Consider the following 15,787-nt stretch of genomic DNA (forward strand, 5'->3'; position numbering starts at 1 on the left):
ATTTCGCCGGATAACTGCTATGAGACACTATGCGATACAGTTATGAACGGCTACATCGGTCGAAACTGACAATGAGCCTGATATGCCGATGAATGAATTTGGTAAGTAACTCGTTTTCAATAATAACATCATCTCGGGCATGTCGTTTTGTGCTATGCACGCGTGGACTATCTAGCCTGGCGCGATTAGTGTTTTCGTGCTCGATACGAGGAGACCAAACCCGAACCTGAAGCAAACCAAACGGACCGGAATTTTGACAGCACGTGCACAATTTATCATGGGCCTACTTCTACATTGAGAAGGCCCAGCCCACTAATTCTCGGCTTGCTCTTTCTCTCTCTCTCTCTCTTCTCCGTTCTCCTCTCATCGTTGATTGCTTCCGTCTCTCTCTCTCTCTCGATTGTCACTCTCGGCGATCTCTGATCTGCAATCGGCACCTTCTCCGGCCCCTGGTGCTGCCGCGTTATTGCCCTGCTGAAGTGAAAGAGGTGATTTTTATTTTGGTAACTTGTTTTTTTTTAGATTTATAGCGGAATCACTACGAGTTTGATCGGCGATTGTTGCTATTGATTCTTTGCGTCGAGGATGGAAACTGGTTTTATCCTGAAATTGGCTCCCAATTGAGCCCCGAATCTCATTGGGTTGTTTGCCTTCACCAGATCCTTGTCGATCTTATTGACCTGCCTGAATATGTTAAAGCTCCAATATTTGAGATTCTCTTGAGCCAATTGATCAGGGGAGGAGGTTGAGCTAAGATACACAGAGGTCGAGATAAAGCCGCCTTTTAATGGGTCTCGATTGCGGTCCTCTTTGGTTTAATATGCTTATTGAATTCTACTGGTAGTGAGTTCTGAACGTGGGGCTTGTCCCAGCAACTTGTACCGGCTGAGAAGGCTTTTCATTGGGTGGATAATTGAATCATCGTAGATGATTCTTTGGCTTCATCTTATTTTATTTTGTCGCTACCGGCGAAGAATGGCTTTTTCGGGTTGATACATCATACATTACTCTTGGATTCATCTTATTCGTTCTTTTAGCTTTAAGCTGTTTAACATTCTTGGAGACAATTCGAGGATAAACAAGTCTTTCCCTTTGTTTACTTTTCCTTGTGGTTCCTCCCTGTTGCAGTTGGATACTTGAAGTTGAGATGGCAGGAAGAGCTCCAATCGCTACTAAAAGTTCGGCGCTCATTGCCATGATTGCTGATGAGGTGCTTAGTAGTGGAGAACTTTTGAGGCGCCCTTTATTTTAAAAATGCGTTTCTGTCTTTTCCCATTGATATACCGCAGTGATTGCCAGTTGGGGTGTCAACTATCAAAAGCAGTATTTATTGTGGATCTGTCACTTGTGTTTCTAAAATCATTCTATAAATGGCTGGAAACTCGTAATTTGGTTTTTTGAAGCTTCATTTCTCGGACTGTTATAATCAAATCCTGAAAGAGAAATATAAGTCCTGGAAATGGAGTATTTAGTCAGCCCAAGAGGCAGCTGTCTGCCTCTCTCTTCTTTTACTTAATATATACATGCAATCTTTCCGTTCGCCGGGAATATCATTTTACTCTTAAATTTTCTTTTTGACATATGCTTTTTGTCTTCTAGGACACTGTGACTGGTTTTCTTTTGGCTGGTGTTGGTAATGTTGATCTGCGGAGGAAAACAAACTACCTCATAGTTGATTCAAGTATGCTCTGCCCCCTATTGTTTGAGCTCGTATCGCTTGTACAGTTTAAGCTATTTGGTGTATGCTGCTGGTTTATAAGCCATGTTCGTGTTCTTTCAATTATTTCATTTTTGCTCTCCCCCTCCGTGAATTTCATAATGAAAAGTCAAAAGGAGTATATTATTGTCTCACAGATTCCTGCTTCTGACCAGAAACTACGGTGAAAGCGATTGAAGATGCTTTCAAGGAATTCACAACCAGGGAAGATATCGCTATAGTGCTAATCAGTCAATATGTAAGTCATTTCTCTCTCTTTGGTGGCTAGTATGTTCCAAATAAGATTCGAAGTAAGAGCTTGAGATAAGTTAATATTGTTTTACACCTTAATGCATGCCATAAGAAAGGACATGGTTATATCTGATAAAAAGATACATACTAGCTTAGAGTCAGAGCTGATAAATGGACCTGCTGAAGAAACCATCTTCTGCAGTCTTATTCATTACGTCAGTGAACTGTTCCAATTTTATTTGCCATGAGAGGAAACATCCACGGTAAGCTTCATCTTGCATAAGTTTGAAGCTTTCCGCCATTAGATCTACCTTGGAGAAAGTACTGAGCAAAAGAATAAGCACATGTACTTATCTCTGGTGGCCAATGGTGAGAAAGCTCAACCTGATATAAGGCGAAACTTACTGTAAACTTGCCCAGGGGAAGGGTTTAAGTTTGTCTATTGAGCTATGGGTACCTATTGTTTGGATGACTCTTGATGCCTGATCTACATCTTCTTAGTTCATATGTTCAGACAACCTCTCCCGTGGCTGTTTGACCCGTGTAAGTTGAGTGATCGATGAAAAGTAATTTGAATTGCCGGTTTGCTTATCAGGTTGCCAACATGATAAGGTTTCTAGTGGATAGCTACAACATGGCTGTTCCAGCAATCCTGGAGATTCCCTCGAAGGATCACCCATATGATCCAGCCCATGATTCTGTGCTTTCTCGAGTGAAGTATCTCTTCTCTGCAGAATCAGTGGCATCAGGAAGGCGCTGAATGTTCCACCGGCGGGGTCCCTTATTGGCTATGATAGCTGTTTAAGCGTCGATATTTGTCTGTGCTTTTCTTGCAGATAGTGTGCCTTGCTATCTGTGGACTCATTTAATGTATATGTTCAGTTCATACTCGTTGCTCCAGTTGTTGAAAGAATAATCATTTGCATACCAGATTGTGCTTCTTCTAGCAATAATATCCTGCATTCTATTCAAAGGAAATGTTTCGGCCTACAAAATCGTGTCCGTTGTTCATATTGCTCTCCAATATTGTCTATGCATCATCCACGGGAAAGTGTGCTCTTTATCCATTCTATGTTCGAGAAGTCCCTTGATAATTGATGAATCAGAGCAAGGACGATGGAACTCTCTTGATTTTACCTTCTGATTCATATTGATCTGATAATTCTTGGACTCTTTGACCTTCACTTCTATATACTGACAGCATTAGACGGAGCCTGGAGTATGCACGACTGCCATTTTCAGGAGGCACTGGCACGAGAAACACCATTAGCGGTGGAACCGAACCGAAATGCGAGTTACACCTAACCGAAAAGATGGTCTCTTGATAATGCAGGAGCAATTCATCGCCCGACTGAAATGACAAATACTGATCATCGAATCGAACCCAAGCTCTCGTATCTACAGAGTGCGAAGATTTCGTAAGACGACCGCCTACTGGATTTGAACCCGATTCGAATCCACCCTTATCTGTGTCCAGCAATGTTACTTTTTGGGCCAATTATTTGTGGGTCAAGCAATTGAAACACTCGAATGTTTGCAGGGCCCAGCCCGACAGGGGGAAGCGAATCTCTAACGGCTAGTTTTTCCGCTTTTATGGAACTCCCAAGAAAACAGAAAAATGGCAAGTGAAGATCATCGCCAAATTAACTAACACGGTCGAACGGGTAGATTCTTCCTGCGCCGGGTCCATGCGGTGCCCCGAGTTTTTTTCTTGTGGGCCCCACGCCAGAAATGCGTTGGGCCTCTGTGCTCCCGGAGCACGGTATAATCTGTCTCGTACCGGCTTTCAAATCTTGAAATAAGTTAGGGCCTCGCCTCTCTCCTTTCCAACGGCTCTCTCTGTTTCTCTTCTTGCCGAACAACGAACCCTCTCTCTCTCTCTCTCTCTCTCTCTCTCTCTATCTGAGCAGTCTCCATACCCAATCTCACGTCCCTCGAAACCACAGTTCATCGCCAATTGCGTTCGATTGATCCCATGCTTAAACAGGTAGATTCTTCACGCTGCTTCCCATTTCGATCGTTGCCTGTCTCTTTCTCTCTTCTCAACGGAATGTCGAGGGGGAAATGGGTTTGATAGGATCAAGAAACGGGATAAGATGATCTGCTATTGTCCTGTTTCACGTTGTTAATTGAATCTCCCGGTGGCAGAACGCTCTAATTGATTTCTTGCGATTTTTGCTTTTCAATTTCATGCGTTCGCAATCGTGTCTCCGTAATTTATTGGCTCTGTATAATCTTTAGAAGTTAGAATGCTCCTGGGAATTAATTTCATTATGGATCGATGCCATATCTGTTATGGAACCCTGTCGAGTTTGTTTCAGCATTACCGACGAAACCCTTTTAGGGCAAAGAATTTGTGCTCGTCTTCGACATTCATATTCCTTTTCAATGGCCCAATGCTTCCCGATTTCCATTTCTTATGGCCTTGAATTTGTTTTGCAAGAACGTGCCGTCGGGTCGTGTTGCTGTTAGACTCGACTTGTCGCCTTACTTTCTGATATATATTCAACCAGGTGTATACTTGAAAGCGTGTTTCCCGAACAAGGAAAACATGGACCGAGTTTGCGAAGAGCTGGATGAGGCCAAACTCGAGATCGAAAAGCTCAAGGCAGGATACGCAACCAAATCTGAACAGCATGAAAACTTGAAGAAGGCTTACAATGAGCAGCTCAGCAAACTCCAGGAAGCTAATTCGAGGTTAGAGAATAACGAGAGAGAACTAATCGAAAGGGCAGAAGAAGTGTCCATGCTGAAGATAATGTATGAAGAAGTGAAGCACAACTTAGCCGAAAAGGAGTCCGTAGTCAAACGACTCAGCGTAGCAAATGACAAGCTCCGAGCTGAATCTGGTACAGGGTTGCAGAAATTGGATGAGGAGAACAGATCTCTGATCTTAGCTGCTGAAGAAGCCAACATGAAGTGCGAGGACCGGGAGAGAAAGATCAAGTCCCTCGAAGAAGAGAATAACAGCTTGAAGGGACTGTTGGATTCATCTCATAAGAAGTGTTCAGAAGCGGAGCACAGAGCAAGGGCACCGAAAGAGCTGAGAGACAGAGATGACGCGATTTTCAATCTAGAGGAGGAAGTCAGGAAGCTCAAGGATGGGCTGAAATGGAAGACGGAGCAGTTTAAGCATCTTGAGGAAGCCTATGTGAAGCTTCGGGACCAGTACCGTACTGAAAAGAAAGAGTGGGAGTCGGAGAAGTCTACTCTTCTAGATGAGATGGGTTCGTTGCAGGAGAGGTTAGACTCTCAGATCCGAATCTCGGAAGATCTTGGGAAAAAGTTGGAAATGTGCAACCGAGCCTTAGCCCACGAAGAAGGGAGGAGGAAGGCTCTGGAAGTTCAGCTTTCCGACTTTAAGAAGCAGTTCGAAAATGTTTTTGCAGAGTGCGAAGAAGCAAAGTTTCAGTTGGAGAATGTGATGGGCAGTCGGGATGAGGAAATCGCGAGTCTGAGACATTCATTGAGCACAAAAATGGCAATATATAAAGAAGTTGAGTACCGAGCGATCCAATTGGAAACGGAAAACAAGGAGTTGTTAGCATCGCTCAAGGAGCTCCGTGAAGCACAAATTTGTGAAGGGGGGAATTCGTTGGCGAAGCTGAAGAACAGGCTCAAGACTGTTGAGCAGACGCATAGAGACTGTTCATCGAATCTTCGAGCTAAAGAAGCCGAGTGGAGCTCGAAAGTGGAGAAATTGATGACCGACCTCAATGAGTGCAGGTTCGAGTTGGCTTCTAAGGGGAATGAATTAGAAGAGGCTGAGAAGGAATTAGAACGCTCCGAGTCCTCGCTGATGAATCTTATGGTGGAGAATGAGGAGATCCATTTGATGCTATTGGTGTTGAAGTCGGGAATTTATGAAGCTCAGACAAAGCTGCAAGGACAAGTAATGGAAGACAAGGCTTCTCTATTGACGAAGCAGCTCGAGACAAAGAACGAGGATTTGGCCGCTGCCCAGAGAGAGGTCATAGAGGAGCACAAGAAGATGAAAGCGCAGCTTGAGAGGCACAAGGAAATCCTCGAGGAGGCATTACAGATGGAAAGTGCCTCGGAAGAAATTATTCGAGTAGCTTACGAGACCTTGGACAGGACAAATGCTGAGCTCGCAGAGAAGATCTGTGAAGCGAATGAGACTGAGTTCGAGTTGCAGATTTGGAAATCAACTGCTGAACGTCTTAGGATTGACCTCGAAGAGAGCCAGTGCCTGCGCAAGGAAATAGAGGCTTCGCTTCTCGCTCAAGCGGAGGTTGAGGATGCAATGAAGCGGGAGACGGCCAACCTTACTGAGATGTTGGCCGAAAGAGACAGAAGGATAGGTTATCTAGAGCAGAAGATTGTCCTGACAGAGCAAGAAATAAATAAGGGAGCATCAGGAGAGAACCCGGAGGACGTAATCTTTGAGGATATGTTGAGGGAAGCATTTCAAAGAGAGCTTGAAGGTACAATGGTAGCACAGATAAGCACCGAGAGGGCATTTGAGCGCGAGAGGAATGAACTTTTCGAGCTTATGGAAGCGAAGGACCAGAGGATAAAGGACCTGCTGCACACGATGATCTCTCTGGAGCAGAAGTTTGACAGCTCATCATTTTCATTCTCTTCACAGCTTGCCGAGAAGCTGGCGGAGATCGACTTGCTCCATGAAGCCTGGGACAGGATCACTGCAACCGAGATTCTCGCCGAGCTAGAGACCGAGGAGAAGAAGATGATGGTCGGTGAGTTGGAGAATGAGGTGAATGCCCTTATAAGCAAGCTGGAGTCTCAGGGAGAGTCCTTGTTGGACTCGAAGAAGAAAGCCGAGGAAGTCGAAGCAGCTCTGGAAGCCAAAGAACTGGAAATGAGGAAGTTGGCTTGTGAGGCAGAGACGAGGCTGAAGAGCTCAAGGGCGCTGATCGACGAGCTCAAGGTGGAAAGGGCCAATCTACTCGGAGAAAGGGAGAGCCTTCTGGGATTCGTCAAGGGGCTCGATGACACCATTGGCGAGTGCTGCAACGAGGACATGGTTCTGATGGAAAGGTTAAGGAATTGCCTGAGGGAGGACACTGAGACCGTCGACCCTCTGAAGGAGAATGCAAACGGCCATTATTTGGGAGCCGTGAAGAGATACGAAGTCACCTCGAACGGGAGATCTCCCTTCCGGGAGCTTAACAGCTAGTTCTTCTCGCCGAAGTTGCTACGGCTTCTCAGGGAAGATCTTCCTTTGGAAATCTGCAACTCGCAACCAATTCTTTCACCACCGACTTGTCCTATGATTTTCTCTGTAGTTTCGTGATGAATATTGCATTCATTTCATTCTGAGGTAGCTCTCATCTGTTTGTAAACGAGCTACATCTGCTCAGCTTGTTAGCAGAAGTATGCCGGTTGTACTTTACTTATATCGTGCTATCTCTTCTCGAAGTTTTTTTTTTTCCTTTTCTGTGCCAAGATTCGAGTGTATTACTTCAAAATGTTAGATCGATCCATTCAGACAGCTTCAGGCAATTCAGCTATCACCTGCTTTTTTTATACGTAGCTGTTCTTTTGAACCAGAAGTAGTAACTATGATTCCCAAGTACAATCACCGTTCATCATAAGAGATTCGCAGTAGAAAATTGCTCATTTCGCAGAAAAGCCGTATCTTTCCTTAAGAAGCCATTTGCAACAGAGGACAAATGCTAATTTTATCTCAAAAAGTAAAACCTTGTACACTGAATCATTCCAAGAAAGGAAAACCGACTATGCTATACCATCATCTACCTCAACCGGAACATTCATGAGAAGCAAATACATGCTGTTTAATAGCAAAATTTGAACCTACTACTTGACAGTGGAAGGTCTCAATTCGTCATGTGAGGGCTGTCCTAGAAGTGTTAGCTTAGCCAGATAATTTAAGAGGCCCATGATACCTCAGTTAGCCGGACAACATAGACCGTGAGGATCTGGTCCGCGAGAGACAATAGCTAGTCATGTCACTGACCACAAAAGCTTGCATTATGCCTGCTGGCCTTTGGGCTTCCCAGTAGAAGCAATAATTGCATATGCATAAGTTACAGTGGCAGCCACTATAAAGACTCCAACGTCAATGCACACAGTAGCAGCAGCAACATACAAGAACCTGCATAACAAACCAAAGGCATCAACCATGTTCAGAATAGATAGCATCAACCCATGTCACTTGAGTGGAGATGGCTTCCATGCAAGAATAAAGACTTTAACAGAGGAAAAGGGCCTATTCTTATGCAAGTAGTCACACTAACACAGTATCTCGATGTTTCTATCTACCAGCATAAACCTTCAGATGGGTTGGCATAGCTCTTTAGAAATTCTTACTTTGGGGAGAAGACGCTCCAGACGAATAAATGGTTTCTCATTAACAACAGGACAATGGTATAAGCAGCCAGTAAGACGGAATTCAACCCCAGAGGAACAAGACAAGGAAATCCAAGCATCGCCTTCAGTAGCTGTCTGGAATCAGAGCCCTGCAGAGCAACACTGACGTCCTTCACAGAAATGTGCACCAATATACTCAGAAGAAATAGCATGGGCGACGCATAGGTTATCATAAACATCAAGATGCCAGAGACCAACGTGGAGTAACTTGAAGTGCCCTGAAAATGAGAGACAAAACAGCAGTAAGGAAACTCGGAATGCGTTTGAAGTCTAAAATTGAAATGATCGAGAATGGTCTCTCTTTTTTTTCCCCCAAATTAATATTTGAAAAAAATCAACATGGACCTGGCAACATGTCTCTTGTGCAACTCACTGCACCCTATTTTAATGTGTCATGTACCCATATGGAGGACATCGTGAAGAGTTTCAATTTTACTGAGTTCTATAAATGGTTGACCATGACCCAAATTTGGTATCTTCAAGAGTCTTATCACCGAGAAATAACATATAGCTATATATTATACAGTACGTCAATCGTGAAAATACGTACAATAAATGCACCAGCAACATCAATCGTAGCAAGAGCGTTGCTGTTCCCCATAGAATAATGGCCTACCATCCCTAAGTAGTACAAAGTAGATACCTGTAGGAACAAAGAAAATCATAAGCAACTTTACAAGTAATTGCAATTAGTCAGAGAAGAACAGGGGATACATAGAAGTACCGTTGAGCTATAATAGAACATCTGTGCTCCTTTTAAGATGTGATGCATGGGGACTGAGTAGTGATCGACAATGTGACCTTTTATCAGATTGCTAGTAGTTTCTAATGAACGGGGAAAGGAAGCATTCAGGTTTTTCAATCTATTCAAAACAAATGGAAAATTCGAAAACAATTCAAGCATGGCAATTCTACAAACTCAGGAACAGAAGCATAAAGCTAGTCAAGAAAGACCGGAGAACTGCAGGTAATTTAACATTAATGTTGCAGTCATAGACCCACAAAATTGTTAGACCGCAAATTATTCTCATAGAAGACCGACAAATCATTAGGGAAAACACAATGTTGATATTCTAAATTGCTTTCTTCAGCAAGGGAGGCCGTTTCTGGACTTAAAATTTCATGTCTTTTTTTCTAGCACAAGTAGAATCTCTTAGCTAGGAAAACTGACGGCTCTATATAAGGTTCCATTTCTTGATTGTTAACAATTTATACATCTCTCCTGATTTCTCTAGATTTGTTGATTGAAATTTCGTGTCAGCTTCAAATTTTTAACCAATTTTATCAGGTAATCATGCATCTGATGCACGAATGAGAAATCGAAGTAGAGTCAAATCACTTGAAATTTCTGGAACTGACCTCAACCCATTGCTTATATGGTGGCCCAGTAGTTGAAGAGTACAGCATAATTAAGTAGATCTGAAAGAGAAGAATCGAGATGGGCATCGAACTGACGGGCTGTTGGAGCAAGAGTTGAACAAGGCACCAACAAAGTAGCAGTGCCCACCCAATCACATATAAAGAATCCCTGATCTCATGCAGCAGAACTTTCATGATGGCGTTGGAGGGAACAGAAGTAGACGAGCTGATACTACAACTTGAGGAATTCTTATTTTTCTTAGTAAGAACGAACCATGGAAAGGCTACAATAGTCCCCACAGAAATGATCATCAGAGTAGTGTAGATTTTTTGAGCCGATAAAGTTGCACCACTGCCCGATGAAGTGACTGTGTTGTCTTGAAATTCTATCACATGTTTCAGAACCAACAAACCCGGCACCAAAAGACTGAACATAATTGCTAAAACCTCTTTTATCCTTTTCCATATAAGGGACAAAGCAAACAAGCCTAAGCTCATTACCAAGACAAAGGCCACAATCTGAGTATACTTCACATATTCATTTCCTCTCAGTTCAAGCCACTTAGAAATGTCAGGAAGATTAGTCCAGTTTACACCGCCTTGATGCCAACCTCTCATGATTCTTCCTGAAATAATCAATGCTAAGACAGAATAAAATTGACAACCAGCTCTTTCATTGTGACTTGGATGTTGCATTCTTACTGCTGGAAAGACCTGTAATGCTTCACGGAGTAGCAACAGACAAAGTGTTGATGTCAAAAAATGCCAGTTGTATTGCTCTTCCTCTACCATTGAACTTGATCCCATGCTAATGGCATGCCCTACTGTAGCAACAACAATGAAAAATTCATCCAAACCCCGCAAGTGGGGCCTACTTTCTCTTTTAAGGAGGTTTGCCTCCCCTTCAATAGAGACAGCTTTGTTCAAATGAAATAATAGGCCCAGTAATATTACACTAGATAATAGCATCGCTGATACTCCAAGAGCAAGTAGCCCTACAGGTTTCTGCAAATACATAGCAAAAACAAATCATAAGAGTGTGAAGAATGGAAGATTCAGTAAGGCAAATATCATCTGCAAGAGTGACATGATTTTTCACTGGTGACAACTGCAGCATAAGATCAAGTTATTATACCCACAAAGTAGAGCAAAAGAATACATACATCAGTGACTCTTCGTGCTAACCACTCACTTGCAGTCTTCAGAAACTCGTGATACGCTGCAGCAGCTCTAATGTAGTCCTTCCTCCTGTTTGACCTTTATGACATTTCCAAAGACAGCAATGATAATCAGCAGTCTTCAAATAAACCTTGTGCCAAAACTTTTTGACTGATAGTTTCAGGTATTACATGGACATTTTTTTGGACACCCAGGATCTGTGAAGAGCAGCAGCATTTTGATATAGACAACAAAATTTTTTCTCCACGCTTCCACTGCACTTACTAACAACCAACTCTTTGTTGAAATTAATGCATCTCATACCAGGTAACTGAACTTGTAATAAACTAAGCAATTGCCATGAATTCAATTCCATCGCCCTCAACTGCTGCTCTTCTGCATATAACATTAACATTAAGCTTCAGCATAGTTGTAAAAGCTAACCTCAAAATAGCAAGATAAACAAGATTATCTTTTTTGACTGATTTGCACTTGAATTAATAATAGCACCAGAGTGTGTGAAACTATATAGAGAAAGATATACAAAAGATCTACAAAGCAAAACACCAAGTCGATTGGATGACAAAGTAAACCATATCATTTGGGAAATTTTCCAGATTCCTTCTTATAAACAGGATCAGCTTCCACAATAACTATAATTTATCATCAGTTCTCCAGATTCCTGCTTAGAAACAGGAGTTTCTAGTTGTCACTCTTATTTCATGAAGTAGTTTCCTTTGATCTTTGTGTTGAGAATATTAATTATGCGAGTAGCTTCACACAGCTTGCCTGAAAACGCCCAAACATAAAAGGAGAGAGGGAACAGTGCGCACACACATACGTCTGGGCAGGGAGGGGGGGGTGGTGCGGGGAAGAGGAGAGAGTGGGAGGGAGAGAGGGAGGACCTGACATAAAATCAAGGGTGTCTTGTATCAGCACTCCGATGTTGTTTTTAGGTATTGGAACATTGAAAAGAGCAGCTAATGTTGGTGCAATGTCTACCTGAATGGAGAAATTAAATTCTTAAAAGGAAATAGGCAGAACTAATTTAAAGGCTATTTACATATATATTTTACATGTCCAGGAGCATGAACATGTGTTCCATCAGCTACACATTTACCAACTGCAGTTTCTTATCTATCTTCTTATACACCAAGGGATGAAAAGAACGATTTTCACATAGGCTAGCTCCATTTAATTTTGAATAATAAAGACTACAGAATGCTTACTCTTACATCGACCACATCCTATTAGCCCGTTACAAGCACATAGGGACTCCATATTGCAGCAAACAGAAGAGCAAGGACCAACACATTGACTCTCTAGGTAAGTCCACAATGGGATGATTCGATGTTTTAATGTGGACTAAACTTATGATTTATGAAAGCAGTAACACAAACCTTACAAAGTTACAGAAAAGAGAATAATTCTCATAATGCCTACTGGTTAGCAAGTCTGAATACTAGAAATTCACTTTAAGTGGAAATTAGGAGACTAAAGAAAAATCCCAGATGCTAATGCTTCTAATCAAACAGAGAAATTTCTTCTGGCAGTATATAATAATTTGACAATCAATATTTTAGCAGAAAAGTACCTAAACACAAAATCACCACTTGTACATCACCTGATCAACCGTAATACTCTGTTGTCCTGCAAGCCCATGCATTTGATCTTTTAATCCAATGAAAAGAGCTAAAGAGTCAGTCTCTTCATATGAAGATCCCCCGTGGTTACCATCCTCAGTCATGCCATGATCACTTACAATCACCTATAAAGATACACCTTAGATAAAAGTTCTCGGATGGACAAAACCAGAGATATCGCAATAAAGATCCAGTCACAAGGCGCCAGTTAAGGATCTTCAAAAAGCTTAAATTTTATAATAACTTCATAAACTAGACAGTAGACATCAGTCTCTGATACTGCCTCAGGGCATAACATTTCACGTCGCGTGCATATACCCTTTCTCTTTACACCTAGAGAAAATGAGTATTGACAGCAAGCTAGGATAAATAGACACATTTTTCTCACCTTGCGAGGAAAGGAGGAAAAAAAACTAGATCAGTACTCCCAGCATAACAGTCATATTCTTCAAATGTTCCAATGTTTCCTTCAAACGCAAAAACTGAAAGGTCTACAAGATTCATTCTTTAGCGCCAGATATTCATTTTTTCGCTTTAAAACCCTCTTCTCCACAATTGATTGTTTTATCATCTCTTGATTACGGTACACATCAATTTGCTATATCTACAAAATAATTATGTTAAAATATCCCACATGACTATAATTCTAGTAAGTGCAACATGTATATTCTTCTACATGTAGTTCATCCGCTATACAAGTAGTTTCATGCCAAACCAGATTGTTGTTCTATCAATAAAATCCAGTCTGCAGATCATTGGACTAAGTCATATTACATTTACTAATTGTAGCAAGTGTTTCTTGAATTCATCAACCTACCTGCTGGCCTATGAAATTAGTAATCGTTTTGAAATCCACTGCCACACTTACACTTTTGAACCCTAAAACCCTAAAATAAGTCAGTAAACTCCGTGTCTTTATGGAGGTGTTGTATGACATGAAAATAACATAACATTGTTCTCTTGGTGGCAGTTCTCAATGCGTTGTTTCGCTTAAGAAAGACAAATAATATTCTTTTGAATGAAACAATCACGTCAAATCCAACATCAACATCAAGAATATAGAGCAAGACGAACCAAAAGTGTCCGTCCTTTATCTTCATCTTGCATCTGACTAGTACTATGGATCCTTTCAATCACTTCATCCATTTCCTTGAGCTTTGGTGCCATTAAAACACTGAAATAAGGGAAATATGAGATTAAAATAAGTAGAAAATGAGATCATAAGCACCAGAATGGAATAAAATTCTACCTTTTACGACCGCCTATATGGCCGACATGATCCAAGCCTAGATAATGGAGAATCTAGATGAAACATTCAATTTGTAGAAAGATATAAGTAACATAGTTTCATCACAAGAGAGATTTTGAAAGCAAGAACTTTTAATTAAAATATGGAGAACATTATCTAACCATAATATCCCAGTCATCTCTCATAAGCTCATCTCCCAAATGTCGAGAGACGTTTCGATCAACTTCAACGGTGTCTTTGACCTGCCACCAAAACAGACATGAGCGCAAGTAAGATAAAGAAATATCTAACACCACCAGAAACACTGAATAAGCACATTTCAGCCCAACCCAAAGAAATATCTATAAGGGAAAGAACATATAAAACTGCCAAACAGGGGAAGAACTGCCAACAAAGATGACTTACAAAAAAACTGCTGACACCATCGGTTCGAGTAAACAATCCTGGAAACAACTTAAGCCAAGTATCATCGCCAAACATCCATATCTTTCTCCCAGTGCGAAAAAGTTGACCTGCCATATAAGCACGGGAGCCAGCTATACGCATTAATCACTGGATCATTGCAATCCATTGTTAATATATAGCAATTCCATCGGTGTGACTCCTAACCAATAATATTGTCATCTTGCAATGCTTGAGTATTAAAATTGTATACAACATCCAGATATCCCGGAATTGCCCCAGAAACCATAGCCTGCGATAGTGGATTATTAGAAGATGTGGGCCGACCAAAATGTGCAAGCAACGGTATATTGAAATAGAATACGCCTTGGGCAAATATGAAAGTCTGGACAAAATGAGAACCTTCAAACATGGCATGGTGACAGTTGGAGGTGCAGCCTTTGCATGAAAACCAACTGCTACTCCAGTAGATAGTAAGGTCTGAGTATAGGGCATCGCCTCCACAAAAGCCTTCTTGGGATGGTCACCATCCTTTCCAAGAATAAATTCTGCTGGAAGGCCATCAATCACCTAAACTAACATGGTATTGATCAGACAGAAGAAATCATGTTCAAGCCTATCGGTGTTGAGTATATTCTAGTGACAAAACACATTTACAGGTACACGTCCGAGGGGACATAGTAACATACCATCAGGATTAGCCGGTCGAATGAAGAAGGAAGCTCAGATAATTCCTGGATCAAAGTAGAAACACATAAAAGCAAGTACATTTACGCTCTTAACTATCAAAAGATCTGGGCTTTAGTGTTTCGACTGCATTTTCATCTATGTCATTTCCATATACGATTCATTCTGCACCAATCTCACGTCACCTACAAATACGACATTACCTTAAACTATCAATATGTTATAGCTCAGCAAAGATAATTAACTAGAGCTGAAGCAGAACACAGACACTTGAACTCGGGAACTCGAAACAATCATCCTAGGCAAAAAGCAGAACAGAGACGCAACAAGCCAACCTGATAAAGTCGACGCAGCTGCTCGGGAGGTAGAGCGGCCACACTCCGATTCTTGCCCACATCATCCCACGGGGGGCGGAAACTCTCTGGTCCGCTGAACCAGGACACGAGCAATTAGAACTCTCATTGTAATATAGTAGTAACCAGCTTGCAACTTATTGTTCGTGTTTCAGCTTGTTATGCTTCACATTGACGCGGTATGAAGGAAGGTAAATAAGCAAAGCACCTGATCCCGGAGAGAGCAGGTTTGATGGGGAAGAAGCCGAAGATGAAGAGGGAGAGGCCGACCAGCTGGATCAGGACTGCCGCCACGGTCAGCGTCGTGAATCTCGAGCAGCTCAATGAGTGATTCATCTTGTGATCCATCTGCGATTTGCTTCAGCATGCAAACGCCATGGATATAGCTCGAGAGAAGGTAATGAGCAGAAGAAGACGAAGAGAATCAGCGTGGAGAGAGAGGGAGAGAGAGAGAGAGAGAGAGAGAGACTCCCCGGTCTGGTTTTGCGGGAAAACAGCGAGGCATGCTCAGCTCTTCCATTTTTCCCAATTTCAGGAAATTGTTTTCTTTTTATAAAGCAAAATTGGAAACTGTTGAAAATAGAATGACGAACCAGGAAAAGGAAAACAGTTTTCG

At 41.9% G+C, this 15,787-nt stretch overlaps 3 protein-coding genes across 7 annotated transcripts; 2 read left to right on the forward strand and 1 right to left on the reverse strand.

Moving 5' to 3' along the window:
* The first annotated feature begins 329 nt into the window (after positions 1-329).
* Positions 330-2,938, forward strand: LOC116193197 (V-type proton ATPase subunit F). Its single transcript, XM_031521996.1, has 5 exons — positions 330-488; positions 1,129-1,210; positions 1,600-1,681; positions 1,873-1,955; positions 2,544-2,938. The coding sequence occupies exons 2-5, from the start codon at positions 1,148-1,150 to the stop codon at positions 2,706-2,708; spliced, it is 393 nt and encodes a 130-aa protein (XP_031377856.1). The 5' UTR covers positions 330-488; positions 1,129-1,147; the 3' UTR covers positions 2,709-2,938.
* Positions 2,939-3,681: 743 nt separating this feature from the next.
* Positions 3,682-7,432, forward strand: LOC116192314 (uncharacterized protein At4g38062). Its single transcript, XM_031520841.1, has 2 exons — positions 3,682-3,935; positions 4,462-7,432. Exon 2 carries the CDS (start codon positions 4,500-4,502, stop codon positions 7,104-7,106), a length of 2,607 nt encoding a protein of 868 aa, XP_031376701.1. The 5' UTR covers positions 3,682-3,935; positions 4,462-4,499; the 3' UTR covers positions 7,107-7,432.
* A 117-nt stretch (positions 7,433-7,549) lies between these two features.
* On the reverse strand, positions 7,550-15,706 carry LOC116192312 (GPI ethanolamine phosphate transferase 2). 5 transcript variants are annotated; one of them, XM_031520837.1, is made up of 17 exons: positions 15,380-15,704; positions 15,154-15,247; positions 14,821-14,865; positions 14,534-14,701; positions 14,339-14,423; positions 14,135-14,241; positions 13,891-13,971; positions 13,730-13,782; positions 13,555-13,654; positions 12,462-12,605; positions 11,743-11,839; positions 11,029-11,233; positions 10,843-10,936; positions 9,680-10,684; positions 8,871-8,963; positions 8,261-8,538; positions 7,550-8,045 (listed from the first exon to the last, which is right to left on the reverse strand). In XM_031520837.1, exons 1-17 carry the CDS (start codon positions 15,517-15,519, stop codon positions 7,922-7,924), a joined length of 2,913 nt encoding a protein of 970 aa, XP_031376697.1. In that variant the 5' UTR covers positions 15,520-15,704; the 3' UTR covers positions 7,550-7,921. The 5 variants fall into 5 exon arrangements, 4 of the variants coding, with proteins under 4 accessions (XP_031376697.1, XP_031376698.1, XP_031376699.1 ...); XM_031520838.1 differs by lacking the exon at positions 11,743-11,839 and adding an exon at positions 11,679-11,742 and having other exon boundaries at positions 7,647-8,045; XM_031520839.1 differs by having other exon boundaries at positions 7,647-8,045; positions 14,821-15,003; positions 15,380-15,397.
* Positions 15,707-15,787: the final 81 nt, after the last annotated feature.

This window comes from Punica granatum, chromosome 1, assembly GCF_007655135.1.
Source record: "Punica granatum isolate Tunisia-2019 chromosome 1, ASM765513v2, whole genome shotgun sequence".
Classification (NCBI taxonomy): domain Eukaryota; kingdom Viridiplantae; phylum Streptophyta; class Magnoliopsida; order Myrtales; family Lythraceae; genus Punica; species Punica granatum.

What these genes read in the sequence shown, in the direction of transcription:
- LOC116192314 (XM_031520841.1), top strand. Translation starts at nt 4,500, where the DNA reads ATGGACCGAGTTTGCGAAGAGCTGGATGAGGCCAAACTCGAGATCGAA.
- LOC116192312 (XM_031520837.1), bottom strand. Translation starts at nt 15,519, where the DNA reads ATGGATCACAAGATGAATCACTCATTGAGCTGCTCGAGATTCACGACG. An exon ending in GCAAGATGACAATATTATTG is followed by an intron (nt 14,242 to 14,338) that starts GTTAGGAGTCAC and finishes CTTATATGGCAG; the next exon opens with GTCAACTTTTTCGCACTGGG. An exon ending in GTGTCCAAAAAAATGTCCAT is followed by an intron (nt 10,937 to 11,028) that starts GTAATACCTGAA and finishes AATGTCATAAAG; the next exon opens with GTCAAACAGGAGGAAGGACT.
- LOC116193197 (XM_031521996.1), top strand. Translation starts at nt 1,148, where the DNA reads ATGGCAGGAAGAGCTCCAATCGCTACTAAAAGTTCGGCGCTCATTGCC. An exon ending in TTGCCATGATTGCTGATGAG is followed by an intron (nt 1,211 to 1,599) that starts GTGCTTAGTAGT and finishes TTTGTCTTCTAG; the next exon opens with GACACTGTGACTGGTTTTCT. An exon ending in TAGTGCTAATCAGTCAATAT is followed by an intron (nt 1,956 to 2,543) that starts GTAAGTCATTTC and finishes TTTGCTTATCAG; the next exon opens with GTTGCCAACATGATAAGGTT.